This window comes from Halichoerus grypus, chromosome 4, assembly GCF_964656455.1.
Source record: "Halichoerus grypus chromosome 4, mHalGry1.hap1.1, whole genome shotgun sequence".
NCBI lineage: Eukaryota > Metazoa > Chordata > Mammalia > Carnivora > Phocidae > Halichoerus > Halichoerus grypus.
Genome location: NC_135715.1, coordinates 182,436,600 through 182,456,151, shown reverse-complemented (window position 1 = coordinate 182,456,151; position 19,552 = coordinate 182,436,600). Strand labels below are relative to the sequence as shown.

Sequence of the window (19,552 nt, the reverse complement as noted above, 5' to 3'; positions counted from 1 at the left end):
AAATTCAGGCCATAGAATCATGTGGAAATGTTTGGCTATGAGGCGGCCATTCAGATGATACAAAATAGGCTTATTTTAATTCTTTTGGATTATCTGCTAAAGGAAAACACCATTTTGAAATTTCGATGCAGAACTCTCAGATGGGCAAGAACATGTTTGCCCACAAAACGCTACCCCACGCGGTGGCTGCTGGTTTGTCCCAGGTGATGCGATTATGGGTCGTCTACATTTTGTTCTTCATGATTTATGTTCCTTGCACTTCTGATTAAATGAATGTCTGGTACTTTTTCAATGTGAAAAAATAGTGGCATGACCAACATTTTGAAGAGGCTCCCTTGCTTGTCAGCCGTTGTGGGTTTCGGTCGGGCTCATTACAGCGGCAAGAATAAGAGCGGTTGTGTTTACCAGCGCACGTTACTCACTCGTGTACGCAGCGTCTAAGCGTTTGTTCAATCATTCGTTCACGTAACAGACATCTTCAGAACAGCCGCTGCAACAACACTGTGTTAGGTATTGGGGTACAGCGACAAAAAGAGGCCAGCGTCCCTAACCTGGTTCTTCTGTAGTTTCCAGGGGTAGGGAGGCATTGAAGTGCAGGCTGTCTGACTTCATTTACGCTGGAAATAGTATTCTTCTTCCCCAAATCCCACTTACCAAAAACATTAATGACTTAATAATCATATATTTGAGAATCTTCTTTGTTCCACTCAGTGTAGTAAGTACTAAGCATTTTATGTGCATTATCTATTTAATAAAATAGAATACTTTGAAGTAGGCAGCAATATAACCCCCATTTCACAGAGAAGGAAAGTGAGATTCAGAGGAATCAAGGAAAAAAGGCTAAGAGAGATTTTAAGGAATTTGTCTGAAGTAGCAGTCAGTCAGGGCCTGGTTTGCAAACACAGGTGACCGGCTCTATCACCTGCTCTTAACTGTGTCTCAGTGCAGAATAGTAGATACAGTCCGAAAAGTAAAAAATAGTTATCTGCTAGTTAAGGGTGAGAATTTATGCTTATTTATGACAAACCCAATTCAAGCGACATTTTATTCCCAAGAGAGTAACATTTCTAATGACATAAATGACAACTTTTGGCTAATTATTTTATACAGAGAGTTTAAACGTATTATTGAAAACAAATTAGAAATAACCTAAATCTGGGGCACCTGGGTGGCTCAGTTGGTGAAGCATCTGACTCTTGATTTTGGCTCAGGTCATGATCTCAGGGTGGTGAGATCGAGTCCCATGTCAGACTCCGCACTCAGCAGGGAGTCTGCTGGAGATTCTCCCCACCCTCTGCTTGTGTGAGCACTTGCTCGCTCTCTCTCTCTAAAATAAATAAATAAATCTTAAAAAAAAAGAGATAACCTAAATCTAACCAGAGTGGAATGGCTTAATAAATGATAGCGTATTCTTATGATGGGCACTAAAAATCAGGTTTTTGAAAAATTTCTAGTATAATTGGAAAATGTGCAAAAAATAGTATTATAAAAGACAAATGTAAAATTATTTTAAAATTTAAAACTTTAAAAAATATAAAAATAAAAACCATACTGTGTATTTTAAATTATGTTTACATATGTTATATAGCATTCTGATTATATTTTAAATTGTATTTAACATCTCATTTGGTTACATATACATGTATATACATATGTACATTATTTGCATACATGTATGTTTATAGACACATCCACACAAGCACACACATCACAAAGATTTATACCAAAGTTTTTATTTATTTTAAAGATTTTATTTATTTGAGAGAGAGCGAGCACAAGCAGTGGGGAGCGGCAGGCAGAGGGAGAAGCAGGCTCCCCGCTGAGCAGGGAGCCCAAGGTGGGGCTCGATCCCAGGACCCTGAGATCATGACCTGAGCCAAAGGCAGACGCTTAACCAACTGAGCCACCCAGGCACCCTATACCAAAGTTTTAATAGAGATTTCTGACGGTAGGATTAGGAATCACTTTTGTTTTTGAAACTTATTTTTAATGATAAATATCATTACTTATAAAAAACAATAAATACTTCAAATTACATGACGTATTTGCCATGATTTATCTTTTAAATCCATGACACACGGGATTGCATGCATTATATCATGATACGTGGGTGAAAATCTTCACTTCAAATCTTATTTCAAAATAAAGTTAATATGAAATTCCTACTATCTTGATTTTTTTGAAAGGGTGAAGTTGGCCAGCAGGGTTCTCCTGGACCCACCTTATTGGTACAGCCACCTGATTCTTGTCTGTATAAAGGAGAAAAGGTAATTGCCAATCCATATGTTTCCTGGATAAAGTAGTAACAGCCAGCATTTCCCAAACATGCCCCTGTGCCAGCAAAGTGCTGGGCACCTGCAGGCATCACTGCATTAATCCCAAAGCAACCTCAGCAGATTGGTACTGCTAGTAGTCCCATTGTACAGACGTGAAGAATGAGGCTTAGAAAAGTTACCCATATTCTCAAGTTTATTCAGTTGCTGAATCACAGACCTAGCGTGGGCTGCTAAACCGTGACGTGTCCCCCAGTGTCCCCCATTGACACTGTATTTGATATATGGGCTGAAAGGACCACAGGAAGCCCAGTTGTTATTACATATGGGCTTGAGGTTTTGATGATTGAAAAGGTAGCAGGTGCATAGTACTGGGCACGAAATAGACTCCTGGCGAATATCACATCCTCTACCAGCCTGCAGTACGGATGTTACTGATGCCACCTGAAGATTCTGTTGTCAATTTTCAGTTACTGGATTAAATTTCACTAATTTGATCCAAATGAGTCACTCCTCTCGAGGACGACATTCCCAGCTTGGATCTGCTGCCCTGGCTCCGTGGTGGTCACATCCCCTGCGCCCCACGAAGCTACAGCTCTCACACAGAGCTGGCCTGAATTGTGTCAGCTTTATAAATGCACCTGGACCTTAGTCGCTAACTAGCAACAACTGAAGAGTAATCCTTTATTTTAAAAATTAGTACAATGTTTCTTGAAAGAGATAATTTCTGAAAGACATGGCATTCAGTATGTTAAATAATAAGAGTGAGCCTGATTATATTCAGTGTGATTTTTAGGGCATAAAAGGAATGCCTGGCATGACTGGACCTCCAGGACCACCGGGACCCAAGGTAGTTTATTAAAATACCCTTTTTTATTTGATGATACGATATCTTAATTAAAAATTTTTTTGCATGGTCTTTATCATTGCTTTAATGCTAATATATATTACTCCAAGTTTTCACTATTTTATCCTGATTCTGTAGGGCATCTCTTCTAAGGTGGTTGTTTTCGTTAAGCTGCTGGCAAGAATTTTTCTCTCTCATTTTGTGTTTGCATTCCATGTTGCTGAAATATTGTTGCTTGAACACCTCCAAATGTTGTCATCTCTTTAAGGGAGAACCTGGAATTGGGGCAAAAGGAGAGAAGGGTATCCCTGGGTTCTCAGGACCTCGGGTAAGGATCATTCATGCCATTCAGGCTGCCCCTAACATCAGTGAGTTGGAGGCCTTCCTCTCTCACATTTTTACAAAACTAGATCTATATTTCTAACAACTCAAAAGTAGAGATTTTCTCAAATAGGAACAATACATTTTGGACAAAAATTATGTCATAGCTAACTGTCCCAACAAGACATCCCTTCCAGTGACATCGTTTAGATAAAATGGGCAAGCGGAAGATAGAATTGGTGGGAAGTAACAGGATCGTGGCATTTCCTTCCACAACTGGGGCTCAGTGTCAGTGTGATAGCAGCTTGGAATTGTTCATTTAAGCCTACTTGATAAAAGAGGGTACTGATCTCGGGGCAGTAGCTACCAAAAACTATAGCATCAGGACTCAAACATCACCAAACATGCCACTAATGGGGTCACCATTGATAGGGTCACTCTAGAGGCCAGAGCCCCCATGGGCAAGGGCCCTGAGTTTATTTGGCTCCAGATTCAGTAGTTAATGGGATGACATTGGCTTCCATGGTAATTTTTTTGCTGGTAATGCACAGAGTGCCTATTAATTTCTACACAAAGTATATTGCAATGATTCCAAAAATATTTAGCCCAGTGCAAGCATTAGGGTAAATAAGTTAAAACACAAGAACAACAACAACAAAAATATGTTCTTACTTTAAAACACTGGCAAGGACATGAATTTTTAAAGTAAAACCGAAGATCAGTTGAAATAGCAAATGTTAAAAAGAAACAGACTCTATTTTATACGTATTTCCTTTTATTCAGCTACCTTTGCAGACGAGTTGAAATATCCATAAAGCAGCTTCGTAAGATGAAAAATAATGCATTGAACTGGTTTCAAGCACTTTGATTTGATTCTGCTTGTGTTGATTTTTGTGAATTTATTAGGGTGATCCCGGTTCCTATGGATCTCCAGGTTTTCCAGGATTAAAGGTAAATGCACACAATTATAGAGATGATAAGTACATTTTTATTCATAAATGCAATTCAGTGTATTCAAAAGTTGTACTAGGGCATGCAGCTATGCACACACTAATTGGAAAAGGAGACACATTTATTTTGCAAATTGCAGAATCTAGCTGTAGATGCAAAAACTAACACCCAAAACTGTCTGATACAACCCAAAAGCAGTGTTAAGATTTTGCACAGAATCTTAGTGAGTATGTGTCATTCAAATTAAACAAGAATGAGATAATTTGTCACCCAGCCAGATTTTTCTTTTAAAGGCATGTTTGTGGTTATTTGTAGGGGGAACCAGGACTGTTTGGAGAGCCTGGATCATTTGGATTTTTTGGCCCAAAGGTAAAAAGGCAGGTGTATTTGGGTACAGCCTGATAAAATTCTGTATCCCTTATGTTAACTAATTCCTTTTAAAAAATACTTGAATCATTAAAAAACATAACTTTTAAAAGAGACAGAGTTAATTGTGTATTATTCCAGTGCATGTTGTAATGATTACGTTTTGCATTTGAGAAAGTGTTCAACCTTTTGAAGGTGAATAGTAACAGAAATTTCAAGAATTCCATGAGGATTATAATCAGATGGAGCAGTGGAGAGCTCCTGACTTTTTCTAGTGCATTTTTTTTTTGTCTTTCCTTTGTACCTCTGTGACCTCACATCCAGCATTTGCTCAGGACAAGCCATGGTGGCAGTAAGGGGACACAGTTGAGGGGAACAATATTTGCTGTTAAAATAAGATGTAGATTCAGGTTCTATAGGTGAATAGACTATTTGTCCTAGAGTGCCAAGTTCAACGTGAATGCTCATAGGACATCTAAAGAAACTTCATGGTTTCAGAGGTATCTAATTTATGAGCATGAAATCGTTTTTTGGGAATTAATTTTTTTTCTTTTGTGAGAGTTTTGTCAGTTGGTCATCTTCTGCTTGTAGGTGGGAGGCTGGGTGCCTTTGTTATCCCAGAACTCCATGAACCATTCATGTTTCCAGTCAGCCTATAATCTTCATTTCTTATATGAATGCACTCTTGTTCCTTCCAATAGTTATGGGCAGCATGAGAAAAATACTAATATTTCTAAGAAAAGCATATGAATGAATGATTTCAGGGGGATCCCGGAGACCGTGGGTACCCAGGACCACCGGGGGTTTTGGTAACTCCATCTCTTCCACTCAAAGGTTTGTGTTCAGTTTGCTTCCTTCATAAATTATTAGGAAATGGGATTTGGGTGCCCTGACAGAAGAGTCTGGCCCAGTATTTCTGTACATTGCATACCTGGTATGCTAAATACATTAATTTTGGCAAGAATGTATAATTTACAGGTGCCAGTAGATAGGTGCATCTGAATCATCTCTATGGGCATACGACTCCAAATGTGGTTTTAGGATGCAGAAACTGTTATCTCACCTTTCCAAAAGTAGGGTTTTTTTTAATTGCTAAACCATTTGATTAAGACCTACCGAGATGCTGCCTCCAAGAAAAAAGTGACCCATATCACTGAGAGAGACAGTGCTTCCCCCAGTTCATGTGTTTGCAGAGCAGGGGCAGCTGAAGAAGGGGGTTCTAGTTTGAGATCCTGCAATTTTTTTTTTAAATGTCGGGAGAAATCGCAAGAACAGTCTCTTAGTTGTGCTCAACCAAGTCTTACAAGAAGTAATTGTGTGTGAATTTTAAAATGTATGTATATAGTTATTATATTGACATGTGTTGTTGTTTTGGGCAGGCCCTCCAGGGGATCCGGGGCACCCTGGCCGCTACGGAGAAACGGGGTCTGTTGGACCACCTGGTCCTCCCGGCCCCTCCGGTCCACCAGGGGAGGACTGTGCAGGTAGAACTCTCCTGGCTCTTGTACGCCAGGTTTCCTACATCCTCATCCTTAACTCTAGCTGATACTGAGATCAACTAGGAGCGTTTCAGAAAAACTCATGACTGTCCCGCCCCCCAGACCAAGCATGTTGGGCTCTCTGGGACATGGATCTAGGTGTCTGCTATTATAAAAGCACCTCCTATTTCTAATGGACAGCTGGACTTAAGAGCCACTGAACTCAAACCAATGAGTGGCTTCCTTGGAAGAAAGCCAGGCTCCTCAACTGCACCTCAGAAATATTCAGTCAGCATCTCGGGGCGGCGGGGAGGTGAGGAATATGTGTGGGTAAGAAGCATCCCGCAAGGTTGTCACAGGCAGATAAGATTTGGAAATGGGTGCCAGGGTAGAATGTTTTTTCAGGTCTTAAAACCCTCTTGGAAGGCTCTCCCTGTCGACATCTGTTCGTTAAAATTGAGTTCCTCTCCTATGTGAAAGGCGCAAATCAGATTATGAATTTAAAAATGTTATTAATTAAAAAATTTAAAAAATGAAATGTGATTCAGCCTTAGTTAAGAAACCAAAACCAAAACAAAAGTCCTCACCTCCCCCCCCTCCCCCCGCCAAATCCGCACCCCCTCCAAAAACAAACAAACCAAGCAAAAACACCTTAGAGCTCATGGTAATAGTGGAGGAAGAGCCTGGGAAAGAATCCTATTGATAGAGGACTTTGAACTCCTTCAAGTGCTGTGCTGACTGATATTCCCAAGTAAGATTAGGAATAGAAGTTTAGAGGATATTTGCATTCTGTGAACTCAGGAGAACTGATTTAACATGTGAAGAGAGAGTCTTGAATAGATGTAATTTTATCCAGTCTGTGTCTCTTGTTATATTTACTGAGAAGGAGTAAGAAGTTTCCTGAGATTCATCTGTTAACTACCAAGTTCTTTAACTATCCCCGATTCTAGCTTCCACTTTGTGGGATCTGATAACCCACTACAAAGGGGGGCAAAGCTTTGTTTAGTTGACTTAACTGTAGATACTGTGGCCTTGGCTTAATTGACCAAGGACTATAAAAGTCATAGAGAGAGTACTCAACTGGTCAGGAATCATTAGCACCTGGTCTTAGATATCTCCTTTCGGGCTTGGTCATAATAAAATAGGGGTTCCAACAGATTGAAATAAAAACCCAGTGGGAGTAAGCAACACATATCTCTAGCGGACTGAAAACCAAATGTAATAGAAAGACTCTTATGTCCACAAGATTTTTAAAAAGAATTAACCCAGTGGCTTTCAAATCTTGACTACAACCCATTATAAAAAATACATTTTATGTTATATTGCATTTACATTGCATTGCACACACATACATGTATCCACATCCACATACGATTAAAATACAAATTTCAAAAGAAAAAAAGAAACACAAATTTCACAAAATAATACCTTTTTGTGTATGATATATTATATTTTCTGTGCCACTTTTTTCTTTTGAAAAAAAATTTTTAATGCTGGCCACAACTTAATTGATTTCATGGGTGGTCAGGGCTGCTATATGCCAGACACTGTAACCCATTTTCCCTGTTGAAAGGCTGTTGAGGATTTTCCATGGCACCGGGACAAGATACCAGGTAGCATCCAGGTCCATCCAATGACCGTAGGGGTTTGGAGACAGGTCTTAGGAGTGACATGAAGACAAGATGGCAGCCAAGTCCACAGGAGCACGTTTCATTTAAGTACACCAATGTCTATAGCCTTTATTATACATATTTTATAATCATCTAAAGTATTTACCATGAGATAAGCAGGAGTTTGGACCTGTGACTGAATCCCAGCCTTGCCCCACTTCATGTAGTATACTGAAATAGATATGCATTTACACTATGGTCTAAAATCATTCCACGTTCTACTGCATACAAACTGTGTGACCTTGGGCATTTACTAAACCTGTGCCTCAGTTTTCTCATCCTCAGAGGGCAGTTCTCGTTAGGGTTGAAAGAAGTAATATGTATACAGTTCTTAGAATGTTAGCTATTATTATTACTCATGTGTGGCCTAAATTTTCTGTGCCCTATCTATAAGGTACAAACTTTTTGCAGGATTGTTTGAGGAGTAAGGATAACATTTGAAAGTGTATGTAAAGACCCAGCACATGCACACAATAAGGAATGCTGCTAATTTGGCTAGAGTGCCACTTAACTGATTACTGACAGGGTTTCAGTTGTCTATTGCTGAAAAAATTACCCAAACCTTAGTGGCTTAAAACAACAACCAGCCTATTACCCCTCACTCTGTGGTTCAAGAGTTCAGGAAGGGCTAAGCTGAGCAATTCTAGATAGAGATGTTCCTATGGTGGCAGCCACGTAATGGCCGGAACCAGAACGTGAGGACTGGCTGGGCGTCTCTGTCCTCTACCTTTCGTGTAGTCTCATGGCCTCTCTGTCCTGCTCTGTACTTATTTAGGCGTCCTTATAGCATGGTGGCTTCAGAGCAGTGATACTGCTTCCATGGTGGCTCAGGCCTGCAATCCCAAGCATTTCAGCTCACAAGACAGAAGCTGAATCATCTTTAATGACCTAACCTTGACCTTATATATATATAGTGTCACTCCTGTTGTACTTCATTAGTCCAAACAATCACGAAAAGCTGTCACATTCAAGGGGAAGGGGACATGTCACCTCTTGCTAGGAGAGCGTCAAGCTTCTACAACAGTGTGAGGGAGAAGAGCTACCATGGCGGCCATCTTTGAAAACTACGGTCTTCCACTGAGAGATTCATGCTCAGGAAGAAGGAGCTGTGAGAAGTGGTCACTCTCATAGGAAGGCTTCGAGCTGTCTTTAGCCAAAGTCCCCAGCAAGGGGGTTGGATGCCACAGGAAAGCAGGATTTAGCTTTGACTCACTCTGACCTCTGAACACACTGAACATCTCAGCATTCCTTGAGCGTGTGCAATTACCAGCTATTGCACTAAGGTCCTTACATGAATTATTTTATTTATTCCTCATAACAAGCCTCTGAGGTAAATACAGATGAGTAGAGAAGTTCAGTAACTTACTTAAGTACATGTGGCTGGAGAGACAGAGGTTGGGTTCAAATCCAGCACCTCTCTGCCTCCCCACCAACCTAGGTTGCTATGAAAGGTATGGTATTCTATGTCTCGCATAGATGATACATGAGTCTGTATTTTTATTTACTACATGTGCTAATATGTTCATTCAGATTATTTTTAACCAAATTATCAAAGTGGCAAGATTAAAAAATAGTATTTTTAATTAAATAATATGTATTTTCCCCCAATAACCCTAAATAATAGGGGAAAAGTAAGAAAATCTGATTCCTCAAACCTGTTTCCATTTGTGTGCTTATTTCAAAGAAGGTAAGGTATTTTTGTGGCTGGGATATTAAGTCATTTTGAAGTACATTTTTTTTTTCCTTTAAAAGTATTTACAGCCTAAGGAAGAATGTACTGATTTTCATTTCTTCTAAACAAGAGTTTACTCTGAGAGATATATGTGGTTTTAATTCTTGATTTCTCTTTGAGGCATGATGGGACCTCCTGGGCCAAGAGGGCTTCCTGGTCATCCGGGATTTCCAGGCGCAGCTGGTATCCCTGGGAGAGCTGAATCCAGTCCAGGAAAGCCAGGGAACCCGGGACCACCCGGGTTGCCTGGAGCCCCAGGGCTGCAGGGACCTCCGGGATCAGATGGTAAAGTGCTCCTCGTTCACATTCATTGGCATTTATGTTGCATGTGATATTTGCAGTGTCATGCAGAAAATGTGACTTTCTAAATATTTTTAAAAATTATCTGATATTTCATGAGCCAAGTTAGTATTATTAATAATACTAAAAAGTAGACTGATGTTGGATATCACATCAGCTACAGCATATGAAAATATTTGGTTGAGCATTTAAGTGTGAATTACGGAATTTTGTAAGTGGATATGATTTTTATTTTTTAAGTGTAGTTTTAATTTTTATCAGAGGTACAGATGGACTGCTTGAGAATCAAACAGTTCTATGAAGAACTTCCATCCCAGGCAACCTTCTCCTGTTCCTTCCTCCCCAGGGGACATTATTTTCACACAAGTAGTTGGATTTTCTGTTATTTGACTTTCTAGTGACCTTCAATGTACTTGTATTGCTATTTCTTAATTTTTTTGGGGGGGGGCAGAGGGCGAAAGAGAGAATCCTAAGCAGGTTCCATGCCTAGAATGGAGCCCCATGTGGGGCTCAATCTCATGACCCTGAGATCCTGACCTGAGTCGAAATCAAGAGTCAGTCGCTTAACCAACGGAGCCTCCCAGGTGCCCCACTGTTTTTTTCATTCTTGAGTTTGAGCCTAATCTTTTGACTTCCTTCCATAGAAGATGATCAGATCATCTGATCCCGGAGGTCCCTGCAGCCCTGGGGATCCAGGCAACCCGGGTGGTGACTAACAACGTAATAAAATAAAATTTAAAATAATAAAATAATAAAATAAAATAAAAATTTCTTGAAGTGTTTCTCTGAAGATACTTCATATCTTCAGTTTTCTCCTTCTGGACTCTATACATTTGCCTGTTAGAGAATCCACCCTACGTGTCTCTTTCTCTCATCCTTATTCTTCTTCACCTTTATATTTTTCTGTAACACTTTCTAGTAGACTTCCCCAACTCCATCTTACAACTCTGCTCCAGAATTTTTCAATTTCTGCTTTCATAATAATTTTTTTTAATTTCTTAGGGTTTTGTTGTTGCTATTGTTTTGATGTTTTCTTTTGTAGCCATCTGTTCATGTTTTAGGGATGAAATGCCTTCTTTCATCTACTTTTTAAATTTTATAGTTTACTTCAAAGTTTTCTTCTTGCTATGTTGTCGGTTACCTCCAGTTCTGAGGGGTCACGGTTACTGCTGTAATTTTTGAGAAGGAGATCTTAAGATTGAACTGTTTCTTTAACCAGTCATTCAGATTGAGGCATCACTGTTATTCTACTTCAAGGTACCAATTCCTGGGGCACCTGGGTGGCTCAGTCAGTTAAGTATCCAATTCTTGATTTCAGCTCAGGTCATGATCTCAGGGTCATGAGATTGAACCCTGCATTGGGCTCTGTGTGGGGCATGGAGTCTGCTGAAGATTCTCTCTCTCCCTTTCTCTCTGCTCCTCCCTCCCCTGCTCCCATGCACATGCTCTCTTTCTCTCTCTTTCAAAAAAAAGGGGCCAATTCCTGAAGTCTGGGAGAGATTTCTCATGTAAATTGTGCTCTTTTTTGCCTTTCCCCACAGCCTGCTTAGATGTCAGCTTTTCAGGGTCTGCTAGGTTCTCTCATATTTTTTTGCTGTTGTTTTCTGTCCCCTTTTCTTTGTCCTGCAGGCTTACGCATTTTTATAATATTCCTGTACTATTTGCTATGTTACTGGGATTTGGGAAGAATAAGGAATTTATTGTTTGTGTTTAATGTCACCTTTAATCAGATGTCTCTGGATTTATACTTCTATGAGCTATGTGTTATGCTTTCTTTAATTTGGTAATTATTCATAATTGGAGGAGAAAAAGATCCTTGTCATACAGTTATTTTGTTTGTTTTGTTGGTTGTTGGTTTGGTTTGGTTTGTTTGTTTTGTTGTCCGTTGCCTTGCTCTGCCACCCACTAAGTTGGGATTGAGAGTAGGATGGCTTTATTGCTGGCTGTGGTAGCAGGAATATGCTGTGACATTTGTATGATCTATTTGTATATATATGTTCTTCTATCAGAGAGAAAGAATCATGGGGAAGGAGTGGAAACAAGGTGGGCTTGAGAGGAAGATGGGAGTGCAAGAGGCACTCCCACTTGTTCTCTAGAAGACATTCACAGAGACTATGTGATTCTCTCGCCCCCCTTCCCTACTATAAAGTTATATATTGTAGTGTTGGACACCCTGGACCACAAGGAATAAAAGGCAAAGTGGGTCCTCCAGGAAGAAGAGGCTCAAAAGGAGAAAAAGGCAAGTATGCATCAAAGGTAGGATTTCCAGAAGACTGCAGCATACGGAGGGTTGGGGGCATTTATGACGTGAGCAATGCGCCACTTCACTTTGACGCGTTATATGCCTTACTTACCCCTGTGAGCATTCCTTTTCATCATGTGCTTATGAGGTGATTAGAACTTACCAGAAGTCAAGTCCTTCTTTTCTTCTCTTTTTTAAAATTTTATTTATTTATTTTTATTTAAATTCAATTAGCCAACATATAGTAGTATATCATTAGTTTTTGATGCATTGATCAATGATTCATTAGTTGCATATCACAAAATCAAGTCCTTCTATCTGAGGGTCTACAGGAGACACTTGCCTGCTGTGAAATTTGCCTCAGAGTGGTGACTTGTTTCATGAGGTCCTTTTTATTCCTTGAAAAAGCAGAGATAGGATAGTATGGATCTTTTATTTCCCTTTCTCTCTGTGCGTCCATATTTCCCAGACACATCAAATGTCTCTGGCTTTAGGTTTCTCCACCCTAAAGGTTGTTTAATGCCTTTTTGACCATCTGAGATAGGTGGGTATGAGAGCATAAACACAGCTGAGTTCGACTATCCTAAAGGCATTTCTTTTAGACTGAAAGTCCCAATGATTAGAAAATGCATTGTAGTGAATTATCAATTATAATACGCAATGCACTCAATAGTCCTTTTTCACATATTCGTTTGTTTATTTGTTTAGAGTTTATGCTCCAACCCATTTTTTTTTCTGTTTCTTCAGTAGAAACTGAATAAAAGATTTTCACACTTTAAAAAATAAGATCGCTTTTTTAAAGTTTCTTTGGTAGAGTTGGATATCAACTTTCCCCCTAGAGTTTGTCAGGATGGGTTTCTTAAGACCCCAAATACCCCATTTGTCTAAAAATGATATATCTGCCCCACACAGACCATGCCTAGCAGCCCCTGCACAGTGCCCCATGCCCCCACGTCACACATTATCAGAACCTTTTGTTCTTATTTCATTTCTGGTTTTGTTTAGTAAAGGCTTTTTGGGGTTTTATGCAGGAGATATGACAAAGCTGCCTTTTATCCTCTGTCTAGGAAACACGGGGCTCTGTGCCTGTGAGCCCGGTCCCATGGGCCCACCAGGACCTCCGGGACTTCCTGGGAGGCAGGGTAGTAAGGGAGACTTGGGGCTCCCTGGGTGGCTTGGAGAGAAAGGTCACCCAGGCCCTCCTGGAGCTGAAGGATCTCCAGGACCACCAGTGAGTAGCTCTTATCAGTAACAAACTTTCTAGTTGAAAGAGACAGATAGAGATAAAATTCAACTGTCCTTCTTTCTGATGTATGGTGTGATATATATATTTTATGTTTTGAACCTATATATATATGTATATTAATGACCCAAAAAATCATCTATATTCATTCATTCATTCATTCATTCATCAAACTAATATTTATTGAAGACCTACTATGTTCCAGGTGCCGTTCTAGGTGCTGGGGATACAATAAGGAGCAGAACACAGTCTCTGCCCTCCTGGGGACTCCAGGGGTTGGGTGGAGACACACTATGTAACAAATAGATGAGTGTTTATGGATGATGATGATAAAGGCCATCACCATCTAGTGTGGCTTGAGGGGCAGAGCTGGAGGAGATGAACTCAGGGGAGTGGCTGGAGGTTAGGAGGGGCTGTGGAGCATGGGGTTTGGTAGGTGGGTTGGATTTGAGCTTTTGCTCTGGATGACATGGGACAGACAGTGGAAAGTTTTAAGAAGAGAGAGACATAATCTGACATTAGCTTCAAATGGATCACTCTGATAGCGCTGGTAAGAACAGATCACAGGGGACAAGGGAAGAAGTGGGGAGATGAGCTGGATGATGATTACAGTAATCTTGGTGAAATGTGATGGTAGACAGATTAACATGTTGGTGCTGGGTATGCCAAGAAGTGGTCAGATTCTCAAGATGTTTTGAGGACAGTGCTACTAGATGGGCTGTTAGGCTAGACACGGGATATTAGAAGAAAAGTAAAGGCTGAGGCCCAAATGGGGAAGACAATGTGAGGTGTCGATGTGCAATGGGGGGAAGGAAGCAGTATTATTGGTAACGTCTTAGATTTGAGGTGCCTGTTGGGGCGCCTGGGTGGCTCAGTCGTTAAGCATCTGCCTTCAGCTCAGGTCATGATCCCAGCGTCCTGGGATCGAGCCCCGCATCAGGCTCCCTGCTCGGCGGGAAGCCTGCTTCTCCCTCTCCCACTCCCCCTGCTTGTGTTCCCTCTTTCGCTGTGTTTCTCTCTGTCAAATAAATAAAATCTTCAAAAAAAAAATTGAGGTGCCTGTTAGATCAGTCGAGGTGTTGAGTAGGTAGTGAGATGATATTCAAGTAAGGGATTCAGATGAGAGGTCCAAACTCAAAATACAAACATTGGCTTTGCCAGGTTTTTCGTGATATTTCGTGCACAGAGTAGATGGATCTGTTTTGAAATGGTTCGCATCCGCTGACCGTTATAAGTGACTCGAGTTGAGGAACAACCTTTCAGCTACTTGGCTGCTCAGAACAAAGTCACTGCCCCATAGGGCACTCCTCTGAAGGCTAGACAGTGCCCACCTGTCCCATCGTTATTGAAGAGCCTTCATCCCGGGATGACCTGGAGCCTAACCATCAGCCCCAACGTGCTCTTTTCCATTTTCCCCAGGGAATGCCATGAAAATAGGGCTCCAGTCTGAAAGCCTTAAGTGAGGGTGACAGTTAGGCTCTCCTTGTACCACCCTTGACACCCGTGCAAAGCACCCTGGCAAAGTCCACTCAGCAAGAAGCTAATTCCTTAATGCATGTGTGTTGAATGAACATGGCTGCAGCTGTTAAGTACTTTGTATTTTATTGCTGCTTTTTTAATTAAATATTTTAGCATAGTCATTTTTTTATGTTGGTACTTAATCTTCTTAATGAAGCGTATACTGGCTCTAAAATATTTCTGTGGCTTCCTCTTGAGTTGCTTCTCAGGGCTAACATCTTTTAGTGTGAATGACTAGTTCATCCAGGGTTGTCCTGGCTGAGCTTTCTGCAATTCATTTGCTCTAGGGCTCACCTCTTTGGGGAGGTTCTATTTCTAACGTCCTTTTTCTGTGTCTGATTCTGTCCATACGACTTCTCTGCATTAAATTCATCACAGGGTGGTCATAGTGAGGGACTAGGTCCATAGCATGGGCACCATGAAAGGAAAAATGGTGGAGGGAGAAGAATGGGTAGAAGGAGAGAGCACAGAGGAGCCATGGGTGATCATTGTGGGTGCTCTCACTTCCCCTGACATGTCCTCTCTCAGCATCTGGTCCCTGGCCTCAGCAGCCACAGATGGGTAGGAGAGTAGAAAAAAGAAAAGTAGGTTTAGATTCTTTGCAATTTTTTCTGTGGTTAGACCAGTGCTTTGTATTTATCACCATAGTCTGAGGATGGGGGTTTCCCACCAAGATGCTATAGTGCAAGGCACGGGGCCTTAGGGGCACGTGGACCCACCTTCACATCCCAACTATGACATTGGTGAGCTCTACAGTCTTCTTGAGCTTCAGTGCCTCATTTATAATATGGATATAATGACACCTGTCTTACAGGCTTCTTGGTAAGGATTCAATTCAGCAGTATATTTTGAGGACTGTAAGGTATACACACCAGTGAACAACCAGGGTCAGTGCCCCCAGTGAGTTGCAGAGCAAACCAAAGGTCACAAACTGACATGGGCTAAATCTGATCCACTGGCATGTTGATTTTGCCTTTGTGGTGTTTGTTTTTGTATTATTAATAAGATTTATGGCTACCCTTGAGAGATTGGAAGTTCATTAACACAGGGTCAGTGCATTCCTACAGTTTCCAGGAGCTGAGAGGTGGCCATGCCTGTGGGAGTAGGGCTGGGTGCTCATGTCCCCACGCAGTCCATCCATCTGCTTCCCTTGGTAGGCACGGCCCCTCAGCCTCTGTGGCTAAAGTCCCTAATGTAGACCATGTTTTAAACAACCGGTACATGCCTGGCAGAGAGGGGTTCTTTTATTGCTGCTGAGATTTTGTGGTTGTATTAACACATGTATTTAGTGATCTCAGATCTTAGAACAGTGACAAGTAGCTCTTGATCCCACAGCTGCTGGGAACCTTTGGCCCAAGAATCTTTTAGATTCAACATTTGTTTCACTAAGAATCTAAGTGCCATGAAGGCAAGATGGTCTGCTGTTATCTGTTGTGTCCTTGTAATGTGTATTATTGAATATTAATCCATGTCAAAAACCTGGAAACCTACCATTTGCTTTGCACGGGTGTCAAGGGTGGTACAAGGAGAGCCTAACTGTCACCCTCACTTAAGGCTTTCAGACTGGAGCCCTATTTTCATGGCATTCCCTGGGGAAAATGGAAAAGAGCACATTGGGGCTGATGGTTAGGCTCCAGGTCATCCCGGGATGAAGGCTCTTCAATAACGATGGGACAGGTGGGCACTGTCTAGCCTTCAGAGGAGTGCCCTATGGGGCAGTGACTTTGTTCTGAGCAGCCAAGTAGCTGAAAGGTTGTTCCTCAACTCGAGTCACTTATAACGGTCAGCGGATGCGAACCATTTCAAAACAGATCCATCTACTCTGTGCACGAAATATCACGAAAAACCTGGCAAAGCCAATGTTTGTATCTCGAGTTTGGACCTCTCATCTGAATCCCTTACCTGCTGTTATCTGTTGTGTCCAAGTAAAGCCTGGCACTTTAGGTTCTCAGTAAATGTCTCTTTAGTGAATTCCAAAATAAGTGCTGGCTATCACTTTTTTTCCTTACTAGCTCACCTAAGTCTGTGATCTGACTCTAGTGCTTCAAATTCTGTATCTGCAGAGCATTAGAGCAATTGAGAGTACATTCTAAATCTCCAATGTGCTAACTAACAAACTGCTCAGACTCCCAGGAGCACTCCACCGGCATTGGCCTTCTGGAGTGGACTTGGTTCACAAGCTTAGTGAATGGTTTTATGTGTTGATAGTTTATCAGAAGGACGTTATCATTATCTGCCTCTTGGACTGAATACTTTGGCCCTGTCTGGTTGTCACTTACGACATAGCATATACCGGAAAATTAAGAATTAAAGCAACATTCAACCCATATTAGCACTTTATAATTTCTAAAGTTCCTTTCCTGTCTAATTCAGCTATTTCTACTTGGAAATTTGTTCCACCCACCTTTTTGGTGTCTCATAAACATTGTTACACAGTATGCTATACTATAGTGATGCTTCTGGGGGTTTCGAGGGGGTGCGTGGAAATGCTTTTTCTCTACATCAAATGGCTCCCACGCATTTTTGCCATTTGGGTTTTTAAGCCTGTTGCATAGGGTTTTGGCTTCTTCTTCATTCTTACTGCTTAATACTGCCATTATGCTTATCTCTACTGGCACCTTCTTCTCTTAGTAGTTAACTGCTTATAAAGTGCCTGTTAAGAAGGTAATTAAGCTTGCATGAACATGTTGTTAGATTGTATGAAAATAAGACAAGGTGGCATCTCTGTGAGAGAAGAATTGTTTGCTCAGTCATTTTCACCTCCATCTAAATTCTTGATTTAGAGTTTCTTGATTTTTGAGATCATGGGATAAGTAACCTTAAGCTATGTATGGTGTTTCTGTAGCTGTGTTTACTATGATGCTTGGCCACTCTAATATACTGATGGTAGGTTTCCAGGTTTTTGACATGGATTAATATTTAATAATACATAATGCTTATAAAAACCATGACCCAAATAGTCGAGTCTCAGAGCAATGTGGAGGTCAAAAGATGATGAGCCCATTGGCCAAAATTAGCTGTTTACTTGCTATAGAGAGGAAATATATGAACTATAACAAAGGTTCTTATTTTCCCTCCTCTTGCTCATCAACTTCCCGCAATATCACACACTTGTTGCTAAACCTCTCCCTTCAGCTTTAGTGGCAGCTCTTGTGGTTAACCTACCCTCCTCCTCTTTCCTCTACACTCTACATTAAAATGCCCAAGATAGTTAAAGATTTTATTTTGAGATAAATTTTATTTTTGACCCAAAGAGGTTGCACAATCATGCAGAGAGTTCCCATGGACCCTTCATTCAGCTTCCCCCATGATAGCATACATAACCATAGTACATTGCCCATACCAGGGAATTGATATTGGTATACATTTCTGTTGAATCTGGTACAGACCTTTTCCAGAGTCCACAAACTTTTAAATGCAGATCAAGAGCCTCAGTTTTGTAAGGTAGGACCCACGTTAGAGGGCAAGGAAGAGAATGATACTAAGAGTACCAAACCAGAATCTAGAACAGGTGATTTAGAAGGAAAGAAGAGAGAGATTAGATGTACATGCATAACTTTTACCTCATCAAAATTAAACTGATTTGTTCCTCTTATTTTTCACCAAGGGGAAACATGGTGCCTCAGGACCACCTGGCAGCAAAGGAGAAAAGGGTGACATGGTTGTATCAAGAGTGAAAGGTGAGCCTAGTCAATCACGTAGCTCCCTGCCATTCAATGAATGATACAGGAACCATCCTCTTGCATTCTTTTCCCTTGTGACCACAGATCAATTCTCTAACAAGATTCAGGGTTGTTGAGATTGCTTAAAATATATTCCTTGCCCCTCCCGTTTCTTGTGAGAATGTTGAGCCTCAAATCCTCTATCCCTTATTTGAAAACATAAAAAACATATTAGAGTCCTCATTATTGTGAATCTGGGTTTGACACAAGACCACCTTTGACTTGCCTACTGTTTATCCAGTGCATTATAGCATCCTGTATTAATCAAGACTATTTTGGTCAAGAGAGAAACCCAGCTTGAAGTCATTTTAGAGAAAAAAAGTAATTTATTGACTCACCCAAACAAAATTTGAAGCAATAGATGTAGGGTTCGCACTGGGACGGCTGGATCCAGGAGATTCTTCCTGCATTTTGCATCTTTCATTACACCATCTACATTTCTCCCCAAGACTAGCTTTCCTGGGCTGTGGGTATGCTGCCCTTCCTGCCAAAAGCTCCAAGTTCTTACAAAAAGAAAGAGAGCTCTACGTTCTCAGTTCTAGTTTGAAAAAAAAAAAATCAAGAAGAAGTGGACTAGGCTGGGGGCAGTGCACAACCACAGACTGCCCACCCCCCCCATTCACCACTGCCAGGGGATGGGGCACCATGTTTGGTGCCATACAAGCAGGGGCAGATGCTGTTCTGACTGGTGCCTCCACACACAGCCTCCCTGGCAAATAAGAGAGTCAGTGGGTTTGGCAATTGTCATTCTTCTCTCCGACTTTTGCATGGTTGTCTTTGTGTGACTGTAGTCAACTGAGACACTCCGAGGCGTCTCTACCAGCCCACGCAGAGGCAAGGTCATTGCTTTTATCTTTGTCCTGTGTTTCCTTCTACTTCACCTGCTGCT

General features: G+C 41.1%; 1 protein-coding gene across 1 annotated transcript in view; it reads left to right on the top strand.

Moving 5' to 3' along the window:
* The window catches only part of COL4A4 (collagen type IV alpha 4 chain), a 118,371-nt gene that overhangs the window by 49,750 nt on the left and 49,069 nt on the right, over positions 1–19,552 (top strand). Inside the window, exons 13-23 of the mRNA XM_036073722.2 lie at positions 2,187–2,267; positions 3,070–3,123; positions 3,389–3,448; positions 4,348–4,392; positions 4,708–4,761; positions 5,523–5,592; positions 6,138–6,242; positions 9,759–9,923; positions 12,088–12,177; positions 13,248–13,411; positions 18,549–18,621. Of these exons, the coding sequence (XP_035929615.2) occupies positions 2,187–2,267; positions 3,070–3,123; positions 3,389–3,448; positions 4,348–4,392; positions 4,708–4,761; positions 5,523–5,592; positions 6,138–6,242; positions 9,759–9,923; positions 12,088–12,177; positions 13,248–13,411; positions 18,549–18,621 (961 nt within the window). The remainder of the gene's footprint in view (positions 1–2,186; positions 2,268–3,069; positions 3,124–3,388; positions 3,449–4,347; positions 4,393–4,707; positions 4,762–5,522; positions 5,593–6,137; positions 6,243–9,758; positions 9,924–12,087; positions 12,178–13,247; positions 13,412–18,548; positions 18,622–19,552) is intronic.